We start from the raw sequence: 27,722 nt of genomic DNA, 5'->3' as shown, positions 1-27,722 counted from the left end.
CGCACCGTAGCCGGCCGCCCAGTCGGGACACGGCTGGAGGTAGGGGCAGAGAGCAGCCCCCAGCCCAGACTCTCCTGGCAGCCCCCCAAGACCCGGCGAGTGGGTGGACCGGCTCTGTCGACCCCACAGAGTGCGGCCGAGACCACGGCTGTTCACCTGGACTTCAAAGGCCAGGCCCCGGGCTCTTCCGGCTCTGGCAGGGAGGCCTGAGGCGCTCCCCTCCCCGGCCACCCTCCCCGGGCGGTGCGCAGCGCTCAGCAGAGGTAGCACTAGGATCTGCGTCTCTGGCCCTCAGGCTGGGGGCTGCTGCGGCCCCAGGGAACTCCGGGGAGCAGTCCTCTGCGGGTGCTGGGAGACCGGGAGGTGGTGGGGGGGGCAGGACCACTGGGAGCAGCCGGCTCCTCCGCTGGCGGACTGGCCCTCGCAGGTCCCCCGGGGTCCTGCATGTCCGCCGCTGAGTGCAGGTGGGCTGACAGCTGGCCTGGAGCCAGCCGGCCGCGGACAGGGCTGGGGATGGGGGCGCTGCACGCTCAGACTCCTCAGATCCCGGGGGGCCATCTTCCCCCAGGCCAAGGGGGCTCTGCTGGCCTCTCTGTGGGCTGCCAGGGGAGGGGCTCTGGGACGGGGAGGAGGGAGGCCAAGGGCCTGTGCTCGCAGCCCGGAAGGGGAAGGCAGAGGAGAGGCCTGCCGCCGGTTGTCCTGGTGCCACAGGGGCTGCTGGCTCTCGGGACGACGAAGGAGGCCTGTGGCTGGGAGACCCCTGACCTCTTCTCCGGATTGCCCCCAGGGAGCTGAACCTTCCGCTTGTGGCCAACAGGGGCCACGTCCAGGCCGGAGAATTCCGCAGAACCAGAGCGTGGTGGGAGGCACTGGTGTACAGGGCTCTCGGACCCTGGCGTCCCTGAGGGGTCTGCAATGACATCCGTTGAGCCCCCCAGCTCCCGGCAGCTTGCTACTGGTCCCGGCACCTGGCCAGCCCCCACGGGTTCGGCGGGTGGCTTCACGCTGCCCTCCGAGCCGGCTCGCTCTGGGGCGCCCGGGGCCGGGAGCTCGTCTTCCTGTCTCATCCCGGGACACGCGGCCCGGGGCCGGGAGGGCTGGCCGGGAGGCAGAGTCTCAGGCCACAGAGGGTCACCATCTGAAGACGGGGAGCCCGGCTGCCTGTGGGGACAGACACCGCCAGTGGGCCTCAGGGCTCAACTCCAGAGCAGGCGGCAAGTTGGGGTCTGCCCGGGCCGGGGCTGGGGGCGGGCGGGGGTGCGGCCCGCACGGCGCTACCCTCGCGGGTTTGCTGTGCTGAGGCGAGCGGCCCAGTCTGGGGCTCGGCGGAAGGCCTGTTCTCGGGCTGCCCCTGCAGCGGCGGCCAGGGCTGGCTGCGCCCCTCTCGGCTCTGTGGCCTGTGGTCAGGGCTGGCCGGAGGAACAGGTTAGAGGCTGTTCCATTTAATAACTTTGCAGCGGAGGCTGTGCCCTTTGGCGGCCGGAGAATGCAGCACCAAGCCTGGCTCTCCAAGCTGAGCCCAGGGAGCTGAGGACTGGGCTCGAGAGGGGAAGCCACAGCTCCGTGGTGGGCAGCAGGGGAAGCTGGGCTCAGAGGAACCTGGGATTCCAGAGCACCCCCTGCAGTCCTCTCTGGGGGTAACTTCTAGAAAGGCAGAGAGATCTTGCTCTTTACCTGTCTGAGAGGGACCCAGGAAGCCCCCTCTCTACTTCCAGAAGGCCACACAGGCACACCACCAGGGCCATGCCAGGAGCAGCAACTGCTCAACTGTGCTCCCCACCCCCACAAACCATGGAAGCAGCCGCGTGCTGGTGGGGGCCCAGTCCCCGTCAGCTGGAGCCACAAATGGAGGGCTCCCAACCCCCACCAAACCCCGAGAGAACCAGGACAGAAGCTGGTGGGAAAGAGAAAAGCGCCACAGTCTGGTCCCCGCTGTCACCAGCCTGAGGGCCCCTTCCCACCTAGAGCGGGGGGCAGCAGGAGAGCGAGGATGGGCGGGGCGCTCACCTGGGGAGGCCGGCCCGGGAGGGGGCGTCGGCAAAGCTGTGGCCGAGCTGGGCAATGACCCGATCGACTTCTGCGTACGGGTGGGCTTCTAGGGCGAAGCCCCGGTGCCGGGTGCTCTGGAGATGCTGCCCGGGGTGAGAGGGGCACAGGGCATTAGACAAGAGCAGGGGGGGATGCGAGCGGGGTGGAGGCCGGGGGGCAAGGGTGCCGTCAGAGCAGCCCGGGAGAAGCTGCTCGGCAGGGAGGGCTCACCGCGTGGAGCTCCTCAAAGTCCTCCTGGCAGCACTCACAGAAGCCCTTCCTCCTCCTGGGCAGGGTGCGGGCGGCCGATCGCAGGCTCGGCTCGCGGTCCTTGGGTTCTCTGGGGAAAGCGCGGGGTAGGGGTGGGGGAAGCGATCAGGACGGGGCCCTCAGGGGGGCGGACCAAGACAGCTGGGCAGGCACGCACAGGCCTGCCCCCACTTGGGGGGCAGGAGAGGCAACAAGGAAGGTGAGAGCTCCCGGCGGGCACCCCGTCCCGTCCCTGCCCCCACAGGGCAAAGCACAGGTGAGGCCGGGGGCTGGTGCCAGCAGGAACGCCTCCCAGGACAGGTGCAGCTCGAGCTCACACCCAAACCCACGTCCCTCTGCCCTGCACGAGGAAAGGGGCAAGGCCTCGGTGGCAGCGAGGGGCCTCTGCTGCTCCCGCCCTCCCCTCCCGACCGTCGCCTTCCCCAGGCTCAGGCGGTCTCCTCCCTCTCGCCGGCTTGCCCCCTGCACAGCTGCCACCTTCACCAAGGACTCGCCAGTCTCCTCGAACCTGACTTCTCATCTTAATTTCAGGCCCGTATTTTTAGTGGCTGCTTGGCTGGCTGAGCAAACTCAACAAAGTCCAAAATAGTCCCCTTTCAGGACTTTTCTGAGCATGATGCAAAATCCAGAAAACAGAAAAAAGCTGATAAATTCAACTACATGCAATCTAAAAGAATGTATGCATGGCAGAAAATGTAAACAACAGACAAATCACAGACGGGGGTGGGGGGTATTTATAACTAATAACACAAACAGAGGGCTCATTCCCGAATATGTGGAGGGTTCCACAAATCAATAAGAAAAGCAAACAGTGGGGCGCCTGGGTGGCTCGGTCGTTAAGCGTCTGCCTTCGGCTCAGGTCATAATCCCAGGGTCCTGGGATCGAGCCCCACATTGAGCTCCCTGCTCTGCGGGAAGCCTGCTTCTCCCTCTCCCACTCCCCCTGCTTGTGTTCCCTCTCTCGCTGTGTCTCTCTCTGTCAAATAAATAAATAAAATCTTAAAAAAAAAAAAAAAAAGAAAAGCAAACAGTGACCGAAAAGAAAAATGGACGATAGACATAAAGAAGGTTCACACAGAAAGAAATTCAAATGATCAAACATACGAATGTACTTAACCTCATTCATAATGAGAAAAAATGACAATGCAAATCACACCAAGAGACAGTTTTTAACCTAGCAGGCTGGCAGAGGTCGGTACGCGGGACAGCCCAGGTTGGGGGGGGGCAGCCGGGCGCGGGCCAGGGTGCATGAGTGCACACGGGCATCGCCCCCACGAGAAGCAATTTGACCATGTTTATCAACATTATAAATGCAGGAACCCTTTGACCCAGCACCTCCACTTTTAGGAATTTATTCCACAAATTTACTGAGTGAGACTATTCACTGCAGCATTATTTATAACAGCAAAAGCCTGGAAACAATCTAAGTACCCATCAAGAAGAGACTAGTTAAAGAAAATACAGTAAGACCATATGATGGGGGTGCCTGGGTGGCTCAGTCGTTAAGCGTCTGCCTTCGGCTCAGGTCATGATCCCAGGGTCCTGGGATCGAGCCCCACATCGGGCTCCTTGCTCTGCAGGAAGCCTGCTTCTCCCTCTCCCACTCCCCCTGCCTGTGTTTCCTCTCTCACTGTGTCTCTCTTTGTCAAATAAATAAAATCTTAAAAACAAAACAACAACAAAAAAAACCCACCATATGATGGAAGACCCTGAATCCATAAAAGGGAATGAGGATGCTTTCTAGGGACTAACAGGAAATTAATCTAGAATACATTAAGTGGAAAAGGCTAGATCCAGCTCAGCCAATGTTATCCTACTCTTTACAGAAGAGGAGTGAAGGATACATGATGTACATCTGTCCACACACAAACTATCTCTGGACAGACCCACAATCTGGAGATTGGTGGGTAGGTGTGGAATATAGACTTTCACTTTATTTTTTTAAAAAAGATTTGATTTATTCATTTAAGACAGAGACAGAGAGAGAGAGAGCATGAGCAGGGGAAGCAGCAGAGGGAGAGGGAGAAGCAGACTCCCTGCTGAGCCAGGAGCCCGATGCGGGGCTTGATCCCAGGACCCAGAGATCATGACCTGAGCCAAAGGCAGATGCTTAACCATCTGAGCCACCCAGGTACCTCCAGACTTTTCACTTTAAACCCTCTGTAACTCTTGGGACACCTGAGTGGCTCAGTGGGTCAAGTGTCTGCCTTTGGCTCAGGTCATGATCCCAGGGCGCTGCGATCGAGTCCCGCATTGGGCTCCTTGCTCGACGGGGAGCCTGCTTCTCCCTCTGCCTGCCGCTCCCCCTGCTTGTGCTGACAAATAAATAAATAAAAATCTAAAAAAACCAAAAAACCAAAAAACCCCCTCTGTAACTCTCTTAATTTGGAATCAAAATATAATAATTTTTAAATGAAAAAAATTAAACATTTACTCTCACAGATTTTCTCCATGCCCCCCCAACCAATCTTGCCCCCCAACCCTGGGCCACTCTTTCCCTATATTCCTCCCATGCAGACACCAACGCTTCATCATCTCTCCCTCACCACCTCTGCTCCTCTGTAAGCAGCAGCCATCCCAGGCCTGGCACCGCCTACTGGTACCCCTGGCACCTCCTGGAAAGGGATGCAGGGCACCGGGCTGTCACTTCGGCTTGCTCATGGTCTCTGTCCACTGGGGGGACCCACAGGCTCTCATGCTGGGAGTCTGCCTGTCCTGGTCTCATGGTCTGTGGACTAACCCTGTGACGCAGAGGTTAGAAGAAGGTCCAAGAAGGCATCTGTCCGTCTCCCGAACCACATCCCTTCTGCACTCCACTCGGGGAAGGTTCAAATTCTCACCCACAGAAAGGAGGAACAACCCTACAAGCCCACATGCCTACAAGCTACTCTGGGCCACACAACGTGGCAGGTCCCTGGATTCCCTGCCCCCTAAGTTATTCCTGATGTTTAGCCCCAGAGGCCTCCAACTCTGACGTGCATAAAGGTCACCTGGGGAGCCACTCACAAGAATGCAGTTTTGGGGGTTCCATCATCAGAGACTGTGGTTCTGTAGGTGTGGAGTCTGAGAACCTGCATTTTTAATGGGAGCCGAGGGCCCTGTGATGAAGATGGAGTGTAGATCTGAGTTTCAGAAACCAGCCTATTGCCCTCTGGACACAAGTCAAATTCCTTAGTAGGGATGGAGAACACCAAGTAAAACGGATGAAGACTCCTAGTATCTCTCTTCTCTGGGCGAAGTTCCCAGAACAGACTTTGCCTCAGGAGCGAACACATGGCCATTCCCAAATGGGACCAGCAGGCTCCCTGGGGGAAGGGCCCTGCCTGCTGCTGGCCCTTGGTACTCAGACCAGCAACACCCACCTGGTATGATGCGAGCTGCCCGGGGTCATCGCGGCCTCAAAGGGACTTGCATCTTTGGGTCCCAGAAAAGAAACTTCAGGAAAGGACTTAAATTGATGGTGGAAGGGACGAAACTTCCTGAAACACAGAGAACTTCCATTTTGAATACCGTGGGGAGCAGGGAGAGGGGAAGGGGGGCCCGCCCAAACCCCAGAATCCCAGTCCTGATAAAGTGGCCTCTCCCCCACACAACTCTTCGGTTCTAAAACCAAACCTTCCCCAGCCTTCCTTGTGAGACTGATACGCTCCCCCTGGCTACTCATCAAGCCCATTTACCCTCCCTGCCTCGTCTGAGCAAAGCGGAACATGTGGTATTAGCCCATTTGACAGAAGAGGAAATGAAGCCCAAAATGTTCTGTGACTTGCCCAAGGGCTCACGACTGGTAAGTGGTCGAGACCAGGCAACAAGCCAAATCTCCCGACTCCTGATCCATCTTTCCACTTTGCTTCCTGACCCTGACCACCTCTGAGGACTCTAGCCTGGCAGACCTAAATGGAGGAATGTTTAGACGAGAACAGTGACTTTCCTATTCCGCGAAGAGGAACGTCTTTGCTCTGGGCTGCTCCTCGGTACCACCCGAGGGGAGGTATTCTGAATGGAAGAGAGAAGCACAGTGAAGGTTCTGGGTAGTCAGACCTGTACTGAATGGTTCTGGTGGCTTGCCTCAAGTTGCTCATATTCAGGAGACTTCCAGAGCCAGGGATGGTGACCTGGGGACCCCGAGCAAAGCCTGATGCGGTAGCTGGGGGGCACGCCGGGTTTGGCGGGGAGTGAGGGCCACGGGCCTCGGGGGGGGGGGGGGGGGGCACGGTGAGAGCCCTGTGGCCTCGGGGTGGATTAATACATGCGTCTCCTTGGGCCCTTAAGGGGAGGGAGGTGCCCTTCACAGCCCCGGTACCCCACTTTCTTCCTTTTCAATGGTCTGCTTCTGCCCAGAAGGCTGCAGAGTTGAGGTTGGTAAGGTTATGGGGCTTCAAGAGAGCTCGTAAACAGAAGCATAAGAAAGCTCGTCTCCACTCCTGCCTACGCTGCTAGGGGTGCCCCAACGCGTGTACGGCCCCCCATCAGTGACGTGTGCCAGCCACGTGCAGTGGGACACTGGGGCACTGGCATGTGTATGAGCCATGACCACTGTGTTTAACTGGTAGTGAAGGGGCTGGGGTGCAGGACGTGCACCCCCTCATCCCACTGGAACTGGAGAACAGAGTACCTCATTATCTCCCTGCGTCCCCTCCACTCATTTCTGGGCCACCAAAGCCAAGTCTCTCCTGTGTTCAGGCACCAAGAAGGAAACCTAGGTCCACCTGGAGGACAGGCAGGCACGCCAGGCTTCCGGCATTGGGCCTTTCAGCTGCCCTGCCTGAGGCTAAAGGACCCAGAAAGCTCTGGTCCCAGGAGTCTCTGCTGGGTTCACATGGGCTGCTTCTTTAAAAACAAAACAAAACAAAGCCCAAACCCAAAACCAACTTTTAATTTTGAGGTCACTACCGATTCACAGTTTTTGAACTAGTACTTATTGAAGAGTCAGTGATAACCAAGGTGACTAACAGCTCATAGGTTATCACCCATGTGCCCCTCCTGCTCTAGAAAGAAGGGGCCCTACTGGGGAACAGACAGGGCAGAGTGGGGAGGACACCAGGCAGGACAGGCAGGACACCTGGATTCTGGCCTTGGGCTGAGCTTCATGGGCAACATGGCTGTATACAAGTCCCTTAATTTCTCTGACCTCAGTTTCCCCACTAGGAAAAGGATGGGCTCTCCTCATGCCAGTCTTTCCCAGGCCCTCACAAGATAACATGTGTCAGAAAAGGGTTTTGCACAGCCAAACAGAAAGGCTTCCAGTAGGGGCGCCTGGGTGGCTCAGATGGTTAAGCGTCTGCCTTCGGCTCAGGTCATGATCCCAGGGTCCTGGGATCAAGTCCCGCATCGGGCTCCCTGCTAGGCGGGGAGCCTGCTTCTCCCTCTGCCTCTCTCTCTCTCTCTGACTTTCATGAATAAATAAATAAAACACTAAAAAAAAAAAAAGAAGAAAAAGAAAGGCTTCCAGTACAAGATGGTTTGACAAGGGACTCGCCAACACCAGCCCGAGCACCCTGGCTTCAGCCAAGATGACGGTTACTAGCGCCGTCCAGGGCCAGCATGGATTCGGTAGTGAGGGTCAGTGTGTGCCCAGGGGCAAAGGAGGAGCAATGAGCCTGGGTGGGACACGGGCGCTCCTAAAAGCAGAGCATTAAAAGGAGGTAATGCACACACAGGGTCACTAACCTCTGACTCACGACCAAGAGGAGGGCCAACTGTGCAATGTCACCTTCAGAGGCTCCTCCTGGTCTGTGGGAGACTTCTCCGTGACAGGGGGAGAGAGCGGCTTCTGGGGAAGACGAAGGTGGAGGGCTGAGGGGCTCCATGACCCCCACATCAGCTTGGGGCCCCTGAGTGCCTGTCCTCCGTGCAGGCCTGGTGGGGCTGAGGGGAGAGAGAGGGGGCCCCCCACCACTCACCTGCTCTCATCTTCGATTTTGAGGAACGGTGCCTTCAGCCTGGCCACTGGAAAGGAAACGCGCACACATGAGCCATCTGTCGGCCCCGGTGCAGGGCCCGCACCACACGCACAGGAAACGCTCAGAGGGGCGAGGCCCTGCTAAGGTCTAAGAGCCACGCGGAACCAGAGCCCACGCCACCCCGAAGTGCGCCTTTCCGTTCGGCTGAGGTCAGCTACCCACCCCCATCTCCTCTGGCCTCTACCCAGGGTGAGAGAGGGAGGTCCCCTACTGGGGAGAGGCCGCAGGGTGCCATCCACCCCACAGGAGGGACAGGACCCTGCCATGTGTGGGTTCTGGAGGCCGTCAGCCAAGGGTTAGAAACCTGCCCACAGGGCAGAACTCAGCCCCAGCTCGTTTCCGCTAAATGCCTTCGGTCCTTCCCTGACCTTCCCTCCTGCTGTCTCAGAATCCCGAGGGGCCTGAGAACACTCCCAGGAGGAACACTCCAGGAGAATCCTGGGCTTTTTGCGGGAAAGCAGGGAGGAAGAGAGCTGAAGAGTGTTTACGGATCATAGCAGGAGGGCAGTTAAAAAAAAAATACCAAAGGTGAAATCTGGATCCTGGATAACAGGGCAAAGGGCTGCTGGGAAGACGAACTTGCTCAGTTAATCAAGAAATTCATCCTCTATGAGCTAGTTATTCACACAGTTTACAAAATCTCTTAGGTATTAAGAACCATTTCTACTTCCCACAGAAGGCCTGTCAGAAGGGCAGCCAAAGGGGAGGGGGGTGGGAGGATGGGTTAGCCTGGTGATGGGTATTAAAGAGGGCACGTTCTGCATGGAGCACTGGGTGTTATGCACAAACAATGAATCACGGAACACTACATCAAAAACTAATGTAAGTAAGGTATGGTGATTAACATAACAATAAAAATTAAAAAAAAAAAAGGGGAGCATAAACTCTATTTAGTGATCAGGAAGCTTCCATAAAGGACGTGCCCTGTCTCCAGAAGGCATCTTTAGGAGGCGGTAATAGGTGGTATAACCATTTTTCTGTGCTTGATGCCAGCCATCTTCTGCTTCCCTGTTGATTGACTCCCAGGGTAGAGGAGGAAAAAATGTGGTTTTCTAACCGAGGCTAGTTTTCTTGGCAGTATACTCTGAACTTTTAAGGTAACAGGAAATAAAAACACAAATACTGGATGCTTTGAAAAAAAAAAAAGAAGGGCAGCCAAGGCAGGCTGGGAGCCCCGGGCGGCCCCAGCAGCCCCTGGACACCCCCCCCCCAACCACCCCGCCCCCCGAGGCTGGCGCCTCCCCCCTCAGACCCGCTCACGGCTCCGCCAGCGCCCAAGCAAAAAGCAGCCTCGCTCCTCGCAAGGCATCAGCCCCCATTAATTACTTTTTGGGGGCGATTTCTTGCCTTTCTAATTAACTGAGACAGTGATTAAAATCAATTCCCCCACAGATTTCCTTGAATTTTGAACACGAGAGGTGCCAAGTGACTTTTCTTAGCTCCTGCTTGTGCACGAATAAATGCCACTTAAAGAGCATCTTTGGGAGAAACATCCAGGGGGAGAAACTCTCTTGCGGTCCAAGAGGGGCCGGGAGCCGGGCTGTCAATCTGCCGGTTTGTCAATTTCAGGGAGTCTGGCATTTGGGAGAGTGGTAGGCAGCTGTCACACTGCCCACCCCAAACTGCTCCTGAATCAGAGGAAAAGGAAGGCAAACTTCACTCAGTGCCCAGGAAGTGGCAGCGGCCGCATGAGCTCTTGGCACGAAGGAAAAGCTCCGGCCGGGCAGCTCTGGGCTTGCTCAGCGATACCCTCCTCCCGCCCTCTCGTCTCCAAAGCTCAGGCCCTGCAAACACAACAGGGCCACACAACCTGGACCCACTTCCTGCCGAAGAAAAGCGAGCAGATGCTGCCACAGAGGGAGCCGTGGGGAAGCGTTTAGGAGGGAGGGACTGCAATTAGATGAGCAGAGCTACGACACTGACCTTTCCGCGTTCTTGACTCTGCTGGACACGTTCCCTAAATGGAAAGGGAAAATAGGTTAAGGATTCGAGGAAGCTAGAGGGTCGAGGAAGCGGGCCTGGGGAGGCGAGTCGCTGTGAGTCTGCCCCACTTCGCTTCCTGCGGTCGGCTGGGCCCTGAGCAAGGGCAGACCTGACACAACGGCTCCCTCTGCCTCCCCAGGGACGCGATGGGTGGCGAGCCCTGTGTGCGCATCTCAGCGGCAGCTGACTTTGTGGAGGGAACGCAGGGCACAGCGAAGAGCAAGAGCTCCAGGGCCCCCGGGCCTGGGTGCAGGCTGGCGCTGTGCCGCCCGGGCTGTGAGCGGCACCCACCCGCCTCGCCGACGTGGCCACGACGTACAGACAAATGCAAAGGGAGGAGGTAATAGACCCGACGCGCAGCAGGTGCCCAGACACCTTGCATTTTCTAGGCACTGCTGCCGTTCCAGGTCAGCTTGCAGGACAAGCGTGAAGAGCACGCCTCTCGCTTTCCTGTGCCCTGTGTTGTGTATTTGGACCCCGTTGGTCAAAACCAATGTTTAGGTCAAGGTCAAACAAAGCTAGTATTACAAACTAAATGGAAAAAAATAAGAAACCAGGTAGAGTTCGGGGAGGGAGGTGGCAGAGATCCAGTGGGTCCATGACTATGTGTACCCCTGGGCCCACAGAGGTTCTGGATTCTCCTCCAGGCCACACCTCCAGGGCCAACATGACCCAAAGAAGCTTTCCCTATCTCCTTGCATATCAGCAGACTGCACCCAGAACTCACTCTGGAAGACCCCTAAGTACCTACAAAATAGATTATTAAGTGAACAAAGCAAAGTAAAAATACCGTGCATTTGCGTAAAAGGGAGGAACTTCTGACCCATCTGCTCATATATGCATGGACCCTGGGAGGATACCTGAGAAACTGTTCATACTGCTTATCTCAGGGAGGGAGCTTGGTTGCTGGGGAAGAGAAGAAGTTGCAGGGGAGAGAGACTTTCATTGTACAGCCTTTTGAATGGTGAATAATGCAAATCTAGTTAACAGCAGCGGCAGAACCCCAAGACTCCCAGACCAGAGGGTGCGGAGCAAGGGGGCGCTGAGGCAGGGGGCTCCATGTGGTAGAGTGGTTCGCTCCCGTGGTTGGTCCTGCTCCTGGGTGCCAGGCCCTCAGTGGACCTGGAAGGCTTAATCCTTCCTTAGATTCAGGCTGGGTGGATACCGTGCCTTGAAAAATCAGCCTGGGCTCTCTTGATGTATGGTACACACAGTTCTAACTCCAGCAAAGGAAAGAAAAGCCAAGTAAGAACTTGGAAGGTGACAGCTCTTTTAAACCGCAACATCCCCTGCCCCCACCGGTGCAATCTGCAGGCTCATTCCTGGGCCAAGAGCTGGCCCCAGAACGGCAGCCTGGCCAGCAGGCCGTGCACACTGCTGTTTTATCTAGGCCAGGACTACCCACAGGCAGTCCACGGCCCAGGCCACGGTGCATGCCTCAGTGGACCATGGGAGATTTGCAGGTAGCACAGGAGGAGAGGACAGGGCAGTGAGAGGCTGTGGACACAAGGGCCGCGCTGACGACGGAGAGGCTGCGCTCCTCGTACTTTCTCCAGGATGGCCAAGAAGACCTGGCTCGCCTGGGTCGGGGATTTACCGAAGCTGTCACAGACTTCACCACTGCAGACTGTCCATTTCCCTTCAGTTCAGCAGGACGACCTACCTCTGGCTGCTTCTTTGGCCCTTGTTTCCTCACACACAGAGTATCAAGAGACAGCTGCTGCACGTGCATCAGCATTTCTGTGGAGGAAACAGAGGGCTGTGGCCAAAGGCTCCCACTCCTCCTCTCCCCAGCACGGCCCCTTCCTGGGGCTGGGGGCTCAACTTCTCACGGACCTGGCCCACTGGATCACACCAGCCTTGCCTGCCACCTTCTGGCTATGTGTCACCTCTGCACCTGCTGATAATAAGGAAGGGCTGGGTCCTCTATCCTTGGAGAAGTACGTAAGCTGGCTTCACGCTATTTTGTGGCACTGAGTACAACTCTCAAACAGGAGCTGCCTTACGGCTCTCAAGGGCTTTATGGTACCACTGAAGAGCTGCTCCCGAGGGACACCAGCCATGTGATTTACTCAGACGCAGCCTTAGATGCAAGGCCCAGCAGGAGCTTCCCTAATACACAGGAAGGCAGGAAATTAGACCACATCAGAAATGGCTGATTTTCCAGTGACAACAGAGCCTCCCACATCCCAGGCCAGGACCTTCCTGAGCGCAGTTCTCAAATGCCCTCGCAGATCTCAGGCTGGATTTGGATCAGCCCCCTACAATGTAATTAGGAGAAAACCCTAGACTCAGAGTGGAGCTGGGTATGAGGGCCAGTCACTGCCGCCAATTCAGGACAGCTCTTCTAATGTAAATTTATGACAACCTGCAAATAGGTGGTTACAGTGTGAGACAACCCTACATAAAAGAAAGAACATGAAAAAAAAATTTTTTTTAAGATTTTATTTTTGGGGCACCTGGCTGGCTTGGTCAGTGGAGCATGCGACTCTTGATCTTGGAGTTGTAAGTTCAAGCCCCACACTGGGTGCAGAGATTTCTTAAAATAAAATCTTTTATTATTTTTTATTTTATTTTATTTTTTAAAGATTTTATTTATTTGAGAGAGAGAGAGAGAGCATGAGAAGGGGGAACGGCAGAGGGAGAGGGAGAAGCAGGCTCTCTGTTGAGCAGGGAGCCGGACAAGGGGCTCGATCCCAGGACCCTGAGATCATGACCTGAGCCGAAGGCAGACGCCTAACCGACTGAGCCACCCAGGCGCCCCTATTTTTATTTACTTTTTTTAAAGATTTTATTTTAGGGGGTGCCTGGGTGGCTCAGTCGTTAAGCGTCTGCCTTCGGCTCAGGTCATGATCCTAGGGTCCTGGGATCGAGCCCCACATCAGGCTCCCTGCTCTGCGGGAAGCCTGCTTCTCCCTCTTCTACTACCCCTGCTTGTGTTCCCTCCTTCGCTGTGTCTCTCTCTGTCAAATAAATAAATAAAATCTTTAAAAAATAAAAATAAAATGAAGATTTTATTTTAGGAGTGCCTGGGTGGCTCAGTCAGTTAGGCGTCTGCCTTCGGCTCAGGTCATGATCCCAGGGTCCTGGGATCGAGCCCCACATCAGGCTCCCTGCCCAGTGGGGAAGTCTGCCTCTCCCTCTCCATCTGCCTCTCTCCCCCGCTCATGCTCTCTCTTACTCTCTCTCAAATAAATAAAACCTTTAAATAATAAGAAGAAGAAAAAGAAAAAGAAAAAAGATTTGGGGCACCTGGGTGGATTTCCGTATTTGTGAAACAGGATCACGACACCAGCTGGAGAGCTGGAGTGCAGGCAAACAAAGCAGCATCTCCCAGCACCCGCGCTCTGCTGTCACCACTGCTGGTCCACGCCCCCCACCTTTGTGGGTCAACACAGAGAGTGAGCGCATTTGGTTTTCAGCTAGCTTACACTGGCTGACGTCCCTCGAAGAGCGGATGCTCCCAGTCAGTCGCCAAGTCCCCCCCACAGAAGCCCTGGGCAGAAACGGTACCGTCCACGTGCAGGATCCTCACTCCCCAGGCGCGGGCACTCGTCAGGAGACTGCTGCTTCTCCCGCCACCTCCCCTGCTGCCGCTCTCCTGGAAAAATGACGCAGTCAGGCAGGAGCGAGAGACCCCCCAAAGCCTGACGGACTCCGGGTCACCCCAAGTCTACCCCTGTTCTCGCCGGAGGGGCAGACTGCTGCTTCAGCCACTTGTGACCTGGAAGCAACAGACGCTTCTCAGAGAGCCGTCGTCAGGAGGGCCTCTGTGAGCCACGCGCTCAGCACACAGCAGCGACAGTCGCCGTCCTCAAGCAGGGAGCCGTGCCCGCCTCAGGCTGTCCCTGCCCCGCCGCCGCAGGGCAGCAACACCACCTTCCCCCCGGCCGCAGCCGCTTCTCCGTGTCACTTTACCCGCTTCTCCGTGTCACTTTGCCCGCTTCTCTCACAAGATCACCCTAACTCCTCCTCCCGCTACCTAACTTTAATGGCTCTGGATCTCGCAAAAGGGGTAAACAGCTACTTATAAAAGATGTGCGAAGTCTGGCTTATGTGCAGCGCAGACACGTCCCCTAGCATCCCTCCGAGGTGCTCTTGCTAGCTCTGGAGATGGAAGGATTGGGAAGTCAAACCCAGGCTCTACCACTGTCGCCCTGGGGGAACTCTGGACAAATTGCTTCACTCCTCTGAGCTCTACTTCCTCATTCGTAAGAAGGAAATAAGGACGATCCAGGTCACAGTTGTGCATTTTGTGGCAGAACTGCAGAAGACCCTCAGGAGAAAGGTTACGTGCCAGAGGCGCCCGCCTCCCTCGCTCGGCTCACCTGGTTTCTGATGGCCTTCTGCAGGAGCTCCTTGCCTCTGCTCCTGGGCACCTGCCAGGAAGAGAAGAACCCTGAGGTGTGCTCTGCGGCCCCCCTGTGCACAGAAGTTCCACACAGGCGCCGGTGAGGTCTTGGAGTCCTGTCTCTCGGAAAGCTGAGAGCAGTGACAGCTGAGGAGCAGCAGAGTGAGAGCCTAGAGAACTTTTTGGAGGAAAGGTAAAGCCACACACAATTCCGGGTCGCCCACAGGTAGCTGCAGCTTGGACCCGGGTGGAGAAGGGCGTTCTGCATTTACCCAAGGTCGAAGTGTCGCCAGTGTTCTAAGACCTCTCTCTAAGAGTCTCCGCACCCCCAGCAGAGAAGCCTGGGCCAATTTCAACAAGTCCTCCCTGGTTTACAGAGGACCTTCCTATTGTTTTTGAACCTCTGACACGGAAGTCCCATAAAAAGCGAAACGTATCACAGAAGGGATAGCATGGGGATAACGAGTTGCTGAGGTTTTTAGATCCAGAGCTATGATAAAATAGTTGCAGTCCCTGAATTCAAATGAGAGATTAAATTAAACCAGATGAAACTAAAGCCGGAGACTGCCCACAAGGGCTCACCGAGGCTTCCTTCCTTTGTTCAGAGAACACACCTTTCCTACCCAATGAGGTTCTTACCGAGTCTGCAGGCTTCTGTGAAGGCCTGGTGTGGCCGCCCTTCGGATGGGCCATGGACAGTGTCTGTCCTCTGACCTCGCTGGGGCTGGGGCAGCCTCTGGGGCTTGTCCCACTGCTCTCTGCTTTCGCCTCCCTGCGGCTGGACACGATGTAACTTACTTCTTTGCTCAGAAAACCCTCAATTACCTGAAACCAGATCACAGAGGTGGCTGAAAACCAAAATGCAGATGTAGAATCATCAATTTTGAGAGGTTGGGGAAGGAAATCTTGGCTGCTAGAAGTTTCAGAATCAATGTCTTTAAATAGACCAAATGCAGTTCTGTACCGAGCCCCTAAGAAGACATCATCCTGAAACATAATAGGGTTTATATATATATATTATACAGGTTTTTGTCTCCAGAACTGCTGCTCCTGACCCAGCATCAGAAGGCCACAGGCTTTGTTATTTGACCAGTTTGAGTCTGCACAGAGCAAGAGCTCCCTGACGGCGCCCGACAGGATTAGGGGTAGCTTAGTTAGGGGCGCCTGGCTGGCTCAGTCGGTTAAGCTCAGGTCATGATCCCAGGGTCCTAGGATTGAATTTCACGTCGGGCTCCCTGCTCAGCAGGGAGCCTGCTTCTACCTCTCCTGCTCCGCCTGCTTGTACCCTCTCTCCCTTGTTCACTCTCTCCCTTAAATAAATAAAATAAAATAAAATAAAAAGAGGGCACCTGGGTGGCTCAGTCGGTTAAGTGTCTGCCTTTGGCTCAGGTCATGATCCCAGGGTCCTGGGATCAAGTCCCGCATCGGGCTCCTTGCTCAGCAGGGAGTCTGCTTCTCTCTCTACCCCTCCCCTCCCTGCTCCTGATCTCTCACATACATAAATAAAATCTTTGAAAAAAATTAAAAAGAGGGTGCCTGGATGGCTCAGTCGTTAAACATCTGCCTTCGGCTCAGGTCATGATCCCAGGGTTCTGGCATCGAGCCCCACATCGGGCTCCTTGCTCAGCGGGAAGCCTGCTTCTCCCTCTCCCACTCCCCTTCTCCCACTCCCCCCTCTCTCACTCCCCCTCGCCCACTCCCCCTGCTTGTGTTCCCTCTCTCGCTGTGTCTCTCTCTGTCAAATAAATAAAATCTTTTAAAAAAATTTTAAAAAATTTTTAAAAATTAAAATTTTTTTAAAAATTAGAAAGAGTAGCTTAGTTAGGCCATGGCTTTCCTGTGAAGACACACTGGGACATTCAGACACTGCACCTGTGATCTTGACCACACTCCAAAAGGAGCAAAAATATGAAACAAGAAAGGGTCTGGCCACTACTCAGCTGCACAGGTATCTGCTCATCCTATCTGTAAGCTCCTCACAGGCACTGAGAGGGTCTGACTCATCCTTGTATCCCAAGGGCCCAATGTGGTGCCTGAGACACAAGGATATTTAAGTCGTGTGTGGGGGGAGTAGAAAAGAGGGACATAAGCAGGGGTGAGGTGGTGGATGCTTCATGACCCACTCGGTAGGGAAAAAGCCCTGCTTTGTAGCATGTGCCGATTTCTGGGGGGTAAACACTCCCACCGTGGCTGATTTCAAGCTGCCGACATGACGTACTGAATGTGGAACTAGAAGGAGATGCTAACAGTTCGCTCCAGCTCCAGCGCACCACTAAAAATAAGGCTGGACGATGGCCCCCTCGAAAGGGTGACTGGATGGGAAACTTGGCACTGAACTTAAGAACACAACAACAACAACAACAACAACAAATGTTTAGGTTCCTCAAAAAGCTACACAGGATCTACCACACCACCTGGCAATTCTGCTTCTAGGTATGCACCCCCAAGGAACTGGGAAACAGGGACTTGACCAGATGCTTGTACACCCATGTTCAGTGCAGCATTATTTATAACAGCCAAAAAGCGGAAATAACCCAGGCGACCGACAGGTGAATGGGTGAGCAAAATGTGATATATACATTCAGTGAAATATTGTTCAGCCAGGACATGAAGTTCTGGACACAGGCTACAACACGGATGAGCCTGGGAAAGATGATGCTGAGATAAGCCAGACACAAAAGGACGATTATTCGAGATTCCACTGATAGGAGGTCTCTTGAATAGGCAAGTTCAGAGAGACAGAATGTAGCTGTGAGTGGCAGGGGCTGCAGAAAAGGGAAGTGGGAAGTTCTTGCTTACTGGTTACAGAGGGTCTGTGTGGGGTGATAAAAATTGGGGAAATGGTGGTGAAGGTCGCCCAGGCACGTGCATGTAATTCATGCTGAGAACCGTACACTTGCCAATGATTAAAATGGCCCATTCTATGCTATATACATTTTACCACAATTAAAAAGAACCTTTAAAGGTATGGCTCGAGTGAGTGTATCTACCTTCTGTAACATGGCAAAAACAGACGTTAGAGGGTGGGAGGAGGGCAAGGATTTTCCTGTATAAACGCGGTCGATGGTTTCACGGCTGCACAGCACTCCCACCCCAGGATACCTACTCCCATCAGGAGGCAGAGCCCACTTTTTCATCGCCTTGAATCGGACTCCTTTTGAACAATACAATGTAGGGAAAGATGCTGTAGAGCCTAAGCCTCAAGAGGCCTTGTAGCTTCTCCTTTCACCTCGGAAAGCTACATGAGATCGCCATGTAAACAGGCTGGTTCAGCTTCCCGTATCTACATATGATATTATACATTCCCACAACATACGTAAGAAGCTTCTCAAACGACACATGAGAAGCCATATAGAGGCAGCCAGCACCAACTATCAGATGTGTAAGCGAGGCCAGCTTTGGTCCTTCCAAGCCCAGCTGACCCTCCACCCAAATGCAGCTGCAGGAGTGAGTCCCAACGACACCAGCAGAGAAACCGCCCAGCCAATCCACAGTGTCGTGAGAAATAAAAATTTTTTCTACCGTGTCCATGGCTATTAAGGAAACCAGTTTTGTTTTGTTTTGTTTAAGATTTTATTTATTTATTTGAGAGAGAGAGAGAGAGAGCGCTTTCACGCAAGCAGGTGGTGGGAGGGCAGGGGCAGAGGGAGAGAGAGAGAATCTTAAGCAGGCTCCATGCCCAGCATGGAGCACAACACAAGGCTTGACCTCACGACCCTGAAATCATGATCTGAGCCGAAATCAAGAGTTGGATGTTCAGGGCGCCTGGGTGGCTCAGTCGTTTATGTGTCCAACTCTTGATTTAGGCTCAGGTCACGATCTCAGTTGTGAGATCGAGCCCCGTGTTGGGTTCCCCACTCAGCTGGGAGTCAGCTTCTCTCCCTCTCCTTCTGCCCCTCTCCTGGCTCATGCTCATGCACGTGCTCTCTTTCTCTCTAAAATAAATGAATCTTAAAAAAAGAGAGAGAGAGAGTTGGATGCTCAACCAACTAAGCCACCCAGGCGCCTCAATAACTTGTTTTATGCTCCAGTTCTAGGGTGGTTTTTTACACAGTAAAGGCTAAATGATAGAACAGACTAAAAGTTCAAAAGGTAATCTGGGGCCAGTTTGGGTGTATAATCGTCATTTGGTACATTCTCCACTGCTAAGTTTCCATATCCCTGAGCTTCTGTTCCTTTGACAATCCTCTGCATTCCAAGCTTATTCAAGTCATTTCCCCAGCTGCCCGCCTCTTTGGGGCCAAGCACCATCATCCTATTTTCTAAACACTGCTTACTAAGAGTACTACATGACACACATGCCTTAAAAATATTTTAAAGGACTCAAACACGGCAAATGCTTTTTACCCAAAGTTTTTTTTACCAGTGTTATTTAAAAGAGCTAAAATTTAGAAATAATCTCAATGTCCATAGGGTAACAATTCAGTAAACTAATAATCCACTCAAAAATATTATATTCTCATTATAAATAATGTAAATGAGGGACAAAAAAGATAGGACAGTGCTAATGCTTTAAGGTTGTGGGCAAAAAGCTGCTAATCAAACATGTATTCATGATCATAGCTACACAGAAAATGAGCATAAAAAATAAAGGAATGGGGCACCTGGATAGCTCTGTTGGTTCAGCGTCTGACTCTTGATTTCAGCTCAGGTCATGATCTCAGGGTTGGGAGATAGAGCCCGGTGTGGGGCTCTGCGCTGGGCATGGAGTCTGCTTAAGATTCTCTCTCTCCCTCACCCTCTCTCCCACCCCACTCTAAAAAAATAAAAAATAAAAAAATAAAAATAAAATTTTAAAAAGGGAAAAAGAATAGAGACAGAAGTAGATGAATGTTTACCCAGGTTGGGGGTGTTGAGGAAAAATTGGGAGTGACGGACAATGGGTAGGGCTTCTTTTTTGGGGTGATGAAAATGTTCTAAAATTGACTGTGTATTCACATAGCTTACATATCTCTGTGAATACACTAAAAGCCACTAAAAAAACCCATTTTATTTATTTGAGAGAGAAAGAGAGAGAGCACAGAGGGAGAAGGATAGGGACAAGCAGACTCCCTGCTGAGTGGGAGCCTGATGTGGGGCTGGATCTCAGGACCCCGAGATCATGACCAAGCTGAAGGCAGCTGCTTAACCGACTGAGCCACCCAGGTACCTCTCACTAAAAACCACTGAGTTGTACACTTTAAATGGGTGAACTGTATGGTATATGAATTACATTTCAGTAAAGCTGTGAAAGAAAGAGAGAGAGAAAAGAGTCCAGAAGAAAATACATCAAAATGATGGTTTTCACTTGGAGCAGTTCCATGTTCTGCAAAATTTCTACAATGAACAGATAATATTTTTTCTAACTGGGAAAAAAATTTAACTTTATTTTACTTTTAAATTTTTATTTATTTATTTGAGAGAGAGTGAGAGCAAGAGAGATCACAGAGGGAGAGGGAGAAGCGGACTCGCCGCTGAGCAGGGAGCCCGATGGGGGGCTCGATCCCAGGACCCTGATATCATGACCCGAGCCAAAGGCAGATGCTCAACCAACTGAGCCACCCAGGCATCCCTAACTTTATTTTAAAAAAAGGGTGGCTTTGGTAAATGTAGCCGTCCCACTGAAAATACCTGGAAGTCACAGACAGAATCCCTCTCCAGCTCCTGCCCTATAACCCACAAAGGCACATGACATCACGGGTCAGATGCAGGTTACATACCCCACCCAGCTGCTGGATGGCCCCCGTCAAAAACTGGAGACTTTTGCCGGCAGGCAGATCCAGATAAAAGGACTTTCCAGAGAAGGGCTGCTTCCCAGCGTCTGGTGAGCTCTTCCGGCATTTTTCCAGACAACTGGAAACTCCCAGCTGAGTCCCTAGAAAAGAAGGAGAAAAGGAACAAAGTGAGAAGCATGGGCTAAGAGAGTCCCGCGAGCCAAGCGATGCTCATCGACAGCCTCGGCATGGTGTGCCCCAGGTAGGCCCCGGGCACGTAAAGATGAATCTGAGACTAGTGTTCCCGCCCTCGTGAAGCTCAGATGTGGAGAAACCAGAACCCTCGTACATGGATGGTGGGAATGTAAAATGGCGCAGCCACTTGCGAAAACAGTTCGGCAGTTTCTCAAAATGCTAAACATTAAGTTAACACATGACCCTGCAATTCCACTCCTAGGCATGTACCCTGAAGAAATGAAAGCGTATGTCCAGATAAAAACTTATACAAGAAGGTTCATAGCAACATGGTTCATTTAGCCAATAGGAAATAATTCACATGTAAATAAAATGGTAAGTGGAAATGTGGTGTATCCATTCAATGTAATTTTATTGGGCAATAAAAAAAATTGAGCCACTGACACTGGCCACAACTAGGATGCTGAACCTCAAACACATGCTCAATTAGAAAAGCCAGATACAAAAGACCACATATGACTGCATTTCTTTTCTTTTCTTTTCTTTTTTTAAAAGATGTTATTTATTTATTTGACAGAGAGAGACACAGTGAGAGAGGGAACACAAGCAGGGGGAGTGGGAGAGGGAGCAGCAGGCCTCCCGCGGAGCAGGGAGCCCGATGTAGGACTCGATCCCAGGACCCCGGGACCATGACCTGAGCCAAAGGCAGTTGCTTAATGACTGGGCGACCCAGGCGCCCCTATGACTGCATTTATATGAAATGTCCAGAAAAGGAAAATAGAGAGAGGCAGAAATTAGATCAGTGATCACTTAAAGGCTGAGGGTGGGAGGAATAAGGAGTGACTGAAAATGGACATGAGGTTCTTTTCGGGGTGATGAAAATATTCTAAAATTAGACTGGTGTGTTAGCTGCATAACTCTGTAAATTCACAAAAAATCACCGAAAGCATACACTTAAAACAAATGAATTTTATAGTATGTAAATTATATCTCAGTAAAGCTAAAAAGAAACCCCTCAAACCCTCAGCGAATATAATCTTGAGAATTGTGCATTTCATTGTATATAAATTTTACATTAAAAGGAAAAAACTATAAACAAATACGGAATTCTGGTCAATGAAATGCATGCTGAACTATTTAGAGGGAAAGGTACTACTGTCTATAAATTACTTGAAATGTATCAAAAATAAAATAGATAGGGGCACCTGGGTGGCTCAGTCATTAAGCGTCTGCCTTTGGCTCAGGTCATGATCCCAGGGTCCTGGGATCGAGCCCCACATCGGGCTCCCTGCTCGGCGGGAAGCCTGCTTCTCCCTCTCCCATTCCCCCTGCTTGTGTTCCCTCTCTCGCTGTGTCTCTCTCTGTCAAATAAATAAATAAAATCTTAAAATAAATAAATAAATAAAATGGATAAAAATCGATCACGATAAAATAAGTATATTAAAACATCAATGATAAAACTAAATGGTGTATCTATGTGCTTGGTGTTGAATTCTTTTGATTTTGTTGCAGGGTTGAAAACTTTCACAATAAAATGTTAAAACCTGAAGAGATAAAAAAGGATTCGAGAGAATGTGACAAACACTGAAGACAGGCAAAGAAGTCTAACATACAGATGATAAGAGTTCTTAAACACAAAAAAATAAAACAAAAAATCCCCAGAATACTAAAAAGTATAATTGAAGAAAACTTCCCTGAAATAAAAAAATATATTTGAAACTAACAAATTCAAAGAGTTTGTCACATACTTGAAAAAAATGGACCCAGAACAGTCAATACCAAGAGAGTAAAATTGCTGAATTTTATTTTTTTATTTTTTTTAAAGATTTTATTTATTATTTATTTGACAGAGAGAGAGAGAGAGAGAGAGCATGGGCAGGGGAGGGGCAGAGGGAGAAGCAGACACCCTGCTGAGCAGGGACCCCCGATGTGGGACTGGATCCCAGGACCCTGGGATCATGACCTGAGCCGAAGGCAGACGCTTAATGACTGAGCCACCCAGGCGCCCCTTTATTGCCTTGCTTTTAAATAAAAATGGGTAATCAAAGATCATCAGATATTTAAAGAAAGCTTCTAAAAAAGAAGAAGATGGGGCGCCTGGGTGGCTTAGTCGGTTAAGCGTCTGCCTTCAGCCTGGGTCATGATCCCAGGGTCCTGGGATAGAGCCCTGCATCGGGCTCTCTGCTCAGCGGGAAGCCTGCTTCTCCCTCTCCCATTCCCCCTGCTTGTGTTCCCTCTCTCTGTCAAATAAATAAATAAAATCTTAAAAAAAGAAGAAGAAGAAAAATGAAAGCTTTTAACAAGAAATCTGACTACCAAACAAACGGAAAAAAGACCTTAGAGGAAACAGAGACAATACAGGAAAGCAGAAGAAAAGAGAAAAAAGAAATACCACAAATATCTCAGAGAGATAAAGGAATGCACTGCCTTCCATAAACACATAGGCAACTATAAAAAAGGAAACCACAAAGAAGAAAAACCTTTTAGGAACTGAGAAATCTTACAGAAATAAATTTCATATAATGATTGGAAGTTAAGTTGAAGAAATCCTCCAGAGAAGAGAACAAAAGACAAATAGGTGGAAAGTGGGAGAGAAAGACAGGAAAACCAAAGAATCAGTCCATAAGATCCAATATCTAAACAATACAAAGTTCCAGAAATAGAAAAGAAAGAAAATGGAGGGGATGAATCTCACAGAAATAATGCTAACAACTTCCAGAACGAAAGAAAATGAGTTTTCAGACTGAAAGTCTCCACCAAGTGCCAGCTCCATGAATGAAAAAAGTCCCACATCAGGGCACATTGTCAAGAAATTTCAGGATATTAAGGAGAAAGGATTTTGGTTTCATTTCAGGCCATATTGGAGACCAGTAATTTAAAAGCCTTCCTAATACAAAATATCTAAAAATACTAGCTAAAATATAAACACAAAACCCATCTAACTGCTAAGTTCACAAAATAAATAAATAAGAGGACTCCACAAATGTCCCGAATGATGAGAAAACTGAAAATCACAGGGGTGAAAGCTAATGCTGACTGCCCTGAGGGAGTTTGTGGGCTTAAAAGAGAAGGGTTTGGGATTGATGAGTCAGATGGGCCCAGGAGATAAGGTTTTATACCTGCCTAAAGGGGGGAGTTAGAATTGAGAAATCCTGCATGAATCTAGGAGAAAAGGTAAATCAGAAAATAATCTACCCACTAAAGGAGACAAAAGGGGAATACTGTCTATATTAGCCTGGGCTCTGCATGACAAAAGTCTTCTCTTGAGAACTCATAACCATAGGCCTCCCAAGAATTTGGAATTCAAATTCACGTTACTTATGTGGTCTAAGAACCCATTACCACCACCATCAGAGAAATTAAAGTAAAAAATAATTCCAGCTCATAACATCTTTGGCATACTTCAAATAACCAAACGCAAAGCAATTCTAGAGGTTGACAGCTTAGCTCAGGGTTCCAAGAATTTCCTCAGATAAAGCATCATCAAACATTAACTCACCCTCCAACATTATAAAACACATGAAGGAAACAAACCACTGTGGGTCAGAATCAGCAGAAATAAGAGACAGCAAAATTAGATGCCCAGGAACTTCAAATAGAATGATCAGATATAGACTACAAAATAATTCCTTAAATTATTAAATGCTTTATTTCACTAAAACCAGTATTTAAAATAAATGTCAACTTAGAATTTTATATCTGACTGAACAATTATTCAACAGTAAGGGCAAAATAAAGGCATCTTTCTTTCTTTTTTTTCTTTTCTTTCCTTTTTTTTTTTTGAGGGCAGGGGAGGGATCGAGGGAGAGGGAGTGAATCCTAAGCAGGATCCGTACCCAGCATGGAGCCAGACACTGGGCTCGATCCCACAATCATGAGATCATGACCTCAGCTGAAACCAAGAGTCAAGAATCTAATGCTTAACCAACTGAGCCACCCATTTTTCAACAAAGAACACTGAAGGCATTTTTCAAACAAAGAAAACCCATTTATCCCCAACCACTTCTTACTAAAGGACTTCGCAGAGGTGTACTTTGGGATGAAGGAAGCTAGACCCAGAAGGACTGAAATGCCAAAATTTGGCAAAAATATGTATAAATCTAAACAATCACTGACTGTGTAAAACAACAATAACAATGACTAATTTGGAAGTAAAAAAAAAGACAGACAATAATCATATTGTTGCTAGATGGGGGCAGGGGTGGTTCAGAGGCAGACCAGTCTAGGTGCTTATTGTGTTCAGGAGGAAGGTAGAAATATTGACAGCATCAGACTTTGCCATAGTATACTGGAAGCTACAAGAAGTGGAAAGTGGTTGAATCACTGTATTGTACGCTATATTGTACATTTGAAACTAATATAACACTGGATGTTAATTATACTGGGATTAAAAATTAAAACAAAACGATTTGTACACTTAAAATAAAAAAAGTGGAACATGTCTTCAAAATTCTGGGGAAAAATGATCTTTAGCTGAACTATCATTCAAATGTAAGGTAGAATAAAGAATTGTCAGGGCGCCTGGGTGGCTCAGTGGGCTAAGCGTTTGCCTTCAGCTCAGGTCTGATCTCAGGGTCCTGGGATCGAGCCACACATCAGGCTCCCTGGTCAGTGGGGAGCCTGTTTCTTCTTCTCCCTCTGCCCCTGCCCCCCCCCCCACCAGCCGCTCGTGTTCTCTCTCCCTCTCTCAAATAAATAAATAAAATCTAAAAAAAAAGTAAAGAATTATCAGACCTGGAGGTCTTGAAAAATTTATCTGTCATGTACCCTTTCTCAGGAAGCTATATTAGAAGATGTGCTCTACCAAAATGAGGAAGTAAATGAAGAGAGAAGAAAATAGGAATTTGGAATATAGGGGATCCTACACAGGAAAAAAGCAAAGGGAAATCCATAGAATGATGAAGGGAGATTCTAGGATGAGATCAGTGCAACAAGCCTCGGCATAGCTGGACCAGACTGGAAGACTAAGACAAATGGTTTCAGAAGGTATGTCTTCCAGACAAAGAAGAAACTGATGGATTCTTTGATGAGCTTGAAGGTATTGAGGGAAGGTTTATAATTCTGGTAGAATCTGGACATGAATTAGTGATCATTCATAGAAAATGAAGCATATTTCCTACTTTACTATATGGGTCATCTGTAAATAACCATAATAATGATAATGCAAATAAATAAATGACCAATCAAAAATGACTATGTATAGGGGCGCTGGGGTGGCTCAGTGGGTTGATCTCAGCCCAGGTCTATCTGAGGGCCATGAGTTTGGGCCCACGTTGGGCTCCACTCTGGGCGTAGAGCCTACTTAAAAAAACCAACCAACCAACCAAAACAGACTTCATATACACTGGGAGGAGAGAAGAGGAGGAAAATTGTGTGTGTGTGTGTTTGTGTGTGTGTGTGCACTGCAGGTGAGTGGGGAGACAGAAAAAATATTTTCCATGCTGGGAAGTCAATAGATATAATTTAAGTTGAAAACAACAAAAGCAGTATGAGCACGCTATTTAGAAATAAGTAGGTAAATATTAGAAGAAATAGTGAAAACAACTGTAAACAGTGGCACCCTAGGGAGTGGCAATCAGGAGGAACAACTCCAACTCTAGGTGTGAGAGAGAGAGGTGGGGGAGACCTGGCCTTTTAAAATTATGTAACCATAAACTGTAATAAATAAATTTAAAAACCCTCTAAAATTCACACAGTCATACTACAGTGAATTTTAAGAACAAATATAAAGAGAATCATCTAAAATGTTCTAATGAAAAAAGCAGGTCACTTACAAAGGAACAAGAATCAGACCAACATCAGTTATCAACAGGCTCTACTTTTTGCAGGAAGAAAATACCATTTTTCAGTGTGCTGAAGGAAAAGAACTTTGACTCAAGAATTTTAACACAACGGTGAAATCAAAATATTCTCAGGCATACAAGCCTCAGAAAGTTTATCCCATAAAGCCCCCTTTTGAAAACACTCTTGGAGAAAAGTTCTCCAGCAAAGGAAGAGTAGGTAACTTAGTAAAGTACATTACCGGTTCAAAGGCAACAACCAAAGTCTGTTACCTGTAACAATCCAAAACTAAAACTAGAAGATACTGAAAGCAGTGGGAGGGGGAGAGGGGCACCTGGGTGGCTCAGTCATTAGGCGTCTGCCTTCTGCTCAGGTCATGGTCCCAGTGTCCTGGGATCGAGCCCCACATCAGGCTCCCTGCTCAGTGGGAAGCCTGCTTCTCCCTCTCCCACTCCCACTCCCCCTGCTTGTGTTCCCTTTCGCTATATCTCTCTGTCAAATAAATGAATAAAATCTTAAAAAAAAAAAAAAAAAAAAAGAAAGAAGTGGGAGGGGGAGTATTGAGGGAAGTGAGCATGTGCTGAAATACTTACCTATTTCGGTGAGTTTAGGTAAAAATAACCATGAATGTGGGCTTAATAAGGTACTCTATCCTGATTCCCCATCTGCTAATCTTGTTCATAATATCAGACTGAAAGCTCTTATTTGACCTTTAACATGAATTCCTAAATGATTTCATGACATCCCACCATATACACACACTCAGAACCACTAAGTAATTAGAAAACCCCAATAGCGCTAACATTTCTCGACCTTTCCATCCCAAGTGACTCTGGTGCAGGAGCAGCAACTTCGACCTCGCATCCCTAGTTCTGACCTGTTACCTACCTAGGTCCGGAGCCCGGAGCCTACTCTCCGCCATAGAACTCTGCAGCTCAGAGAATCTGCCGTCGCCTGAGAAAGGACAAAACAGCAGAACCACCTTCATTAGCCTTCGACCTTCTATCCTCCCCTCCCCCCCGCCTCCCAATTCCCGCACAATCCCCGGCGCGGCTCCCGGGTACAGCCTCAACTCCATCCCAATCCACATCCCATCTCACCTCCTGCGCCTCCTTCAAGGTTCTTGTCCCTCCGTCCCACCGCCCCCACTAGGACTCTGCGCCCTCAACTTCCACGGCCTCTTGGCCACCCTTGTACATTTCAATTCCCGTGCCTCCCTCCACGTTCTTGTCCGCTCAGTCCCTCCACCCCCTTGAGACCTCGGCCTCCTCAATTCCTGGGAGCCCTTCCCGGCCCCTCTACCCGCCTCAGCTTCTGCACCTATCCGCTCCCCAATTCTTGTGCACCTTCCCCAGCCCTTATCCTCTCCACACTCTTAGGACCCCTCCCGCCTACCTTCTTACCCCATCTTCCCCTTCCCGGCATCCGTACCCTTGCCTGGCTCCCTCCTCAAGTTCTCGG

At 50.3% G+C, this 27,722-nt stretch overlaps 1 protein-coding gene across 4 annotated transcripts; it reads right to left on the bottom strand.

Annotated features, from left to right (window-relative positions):
* On the bottom strand, positions 1-27,722 carry DBF4B (DBF4 zinc finger B). 4 transcript variants are annotated; one of them, XM_032396636.1, is made up of 13 exons: positions 27,665-27,722; positions 27,150-27,215; positions 20,292-20,446; positions 15,232-15,417; positions 14,570-14,620; positions 13,755-13,842; positions 11,905-11,981; positions 10,182-10,215; positions 8,199-8,244; positions 5,661-5,777; positions 2,260-2,368; positions 2,008-2,132; positions 1-1,161 (listed from the first exon to the last, which is right to left on the bottom strand). In XM_032396636.1, the coding sequence occupies exons 1-13, from the start codon at positions 27,684-27,686 to the stop codon at positions 540-542; spliced, it is 1,698 nt and encodes a 565-aa protein (XP_032252527.1). In that variant the 5' UTR covers positions 27,687-27,722; the 3' UTR covers positions 1-539. The 4 variants fall into 4 exon arrangements, with proteins under 4 accessions (XP_032252527.1, XP_032252528.1, XP_032252529.1 ...); XM_032396637.1 differs by having other exon boundaries at positions 27,657-27,716; XM_032396638.1 differs by lacking the exon at positions 27,665-27,722 and adding an exon at positions 27,362-27,567.

This window comes from Phoca vitulina, unplaced genomic scaffold (assembly GCF_004348235.1).
Source record: "Phoca vitulina isolate PV1807 unplaced genomic scaffold, GSC_HSeal_1.0 scaffold92, whole genome shotgun sequence".
NCBI classification, from domain to species: Eukaryota; Metazoa; Chordata; class Mammalia; order Carnivora; family Phocidae; genus Phoca; species Phoca vitulina.
The sequence above is the reverse complement of the archived record's forward strand: the minus strand, read 5'-3'. Positions and strand labels throughout refer to the sequence as shown.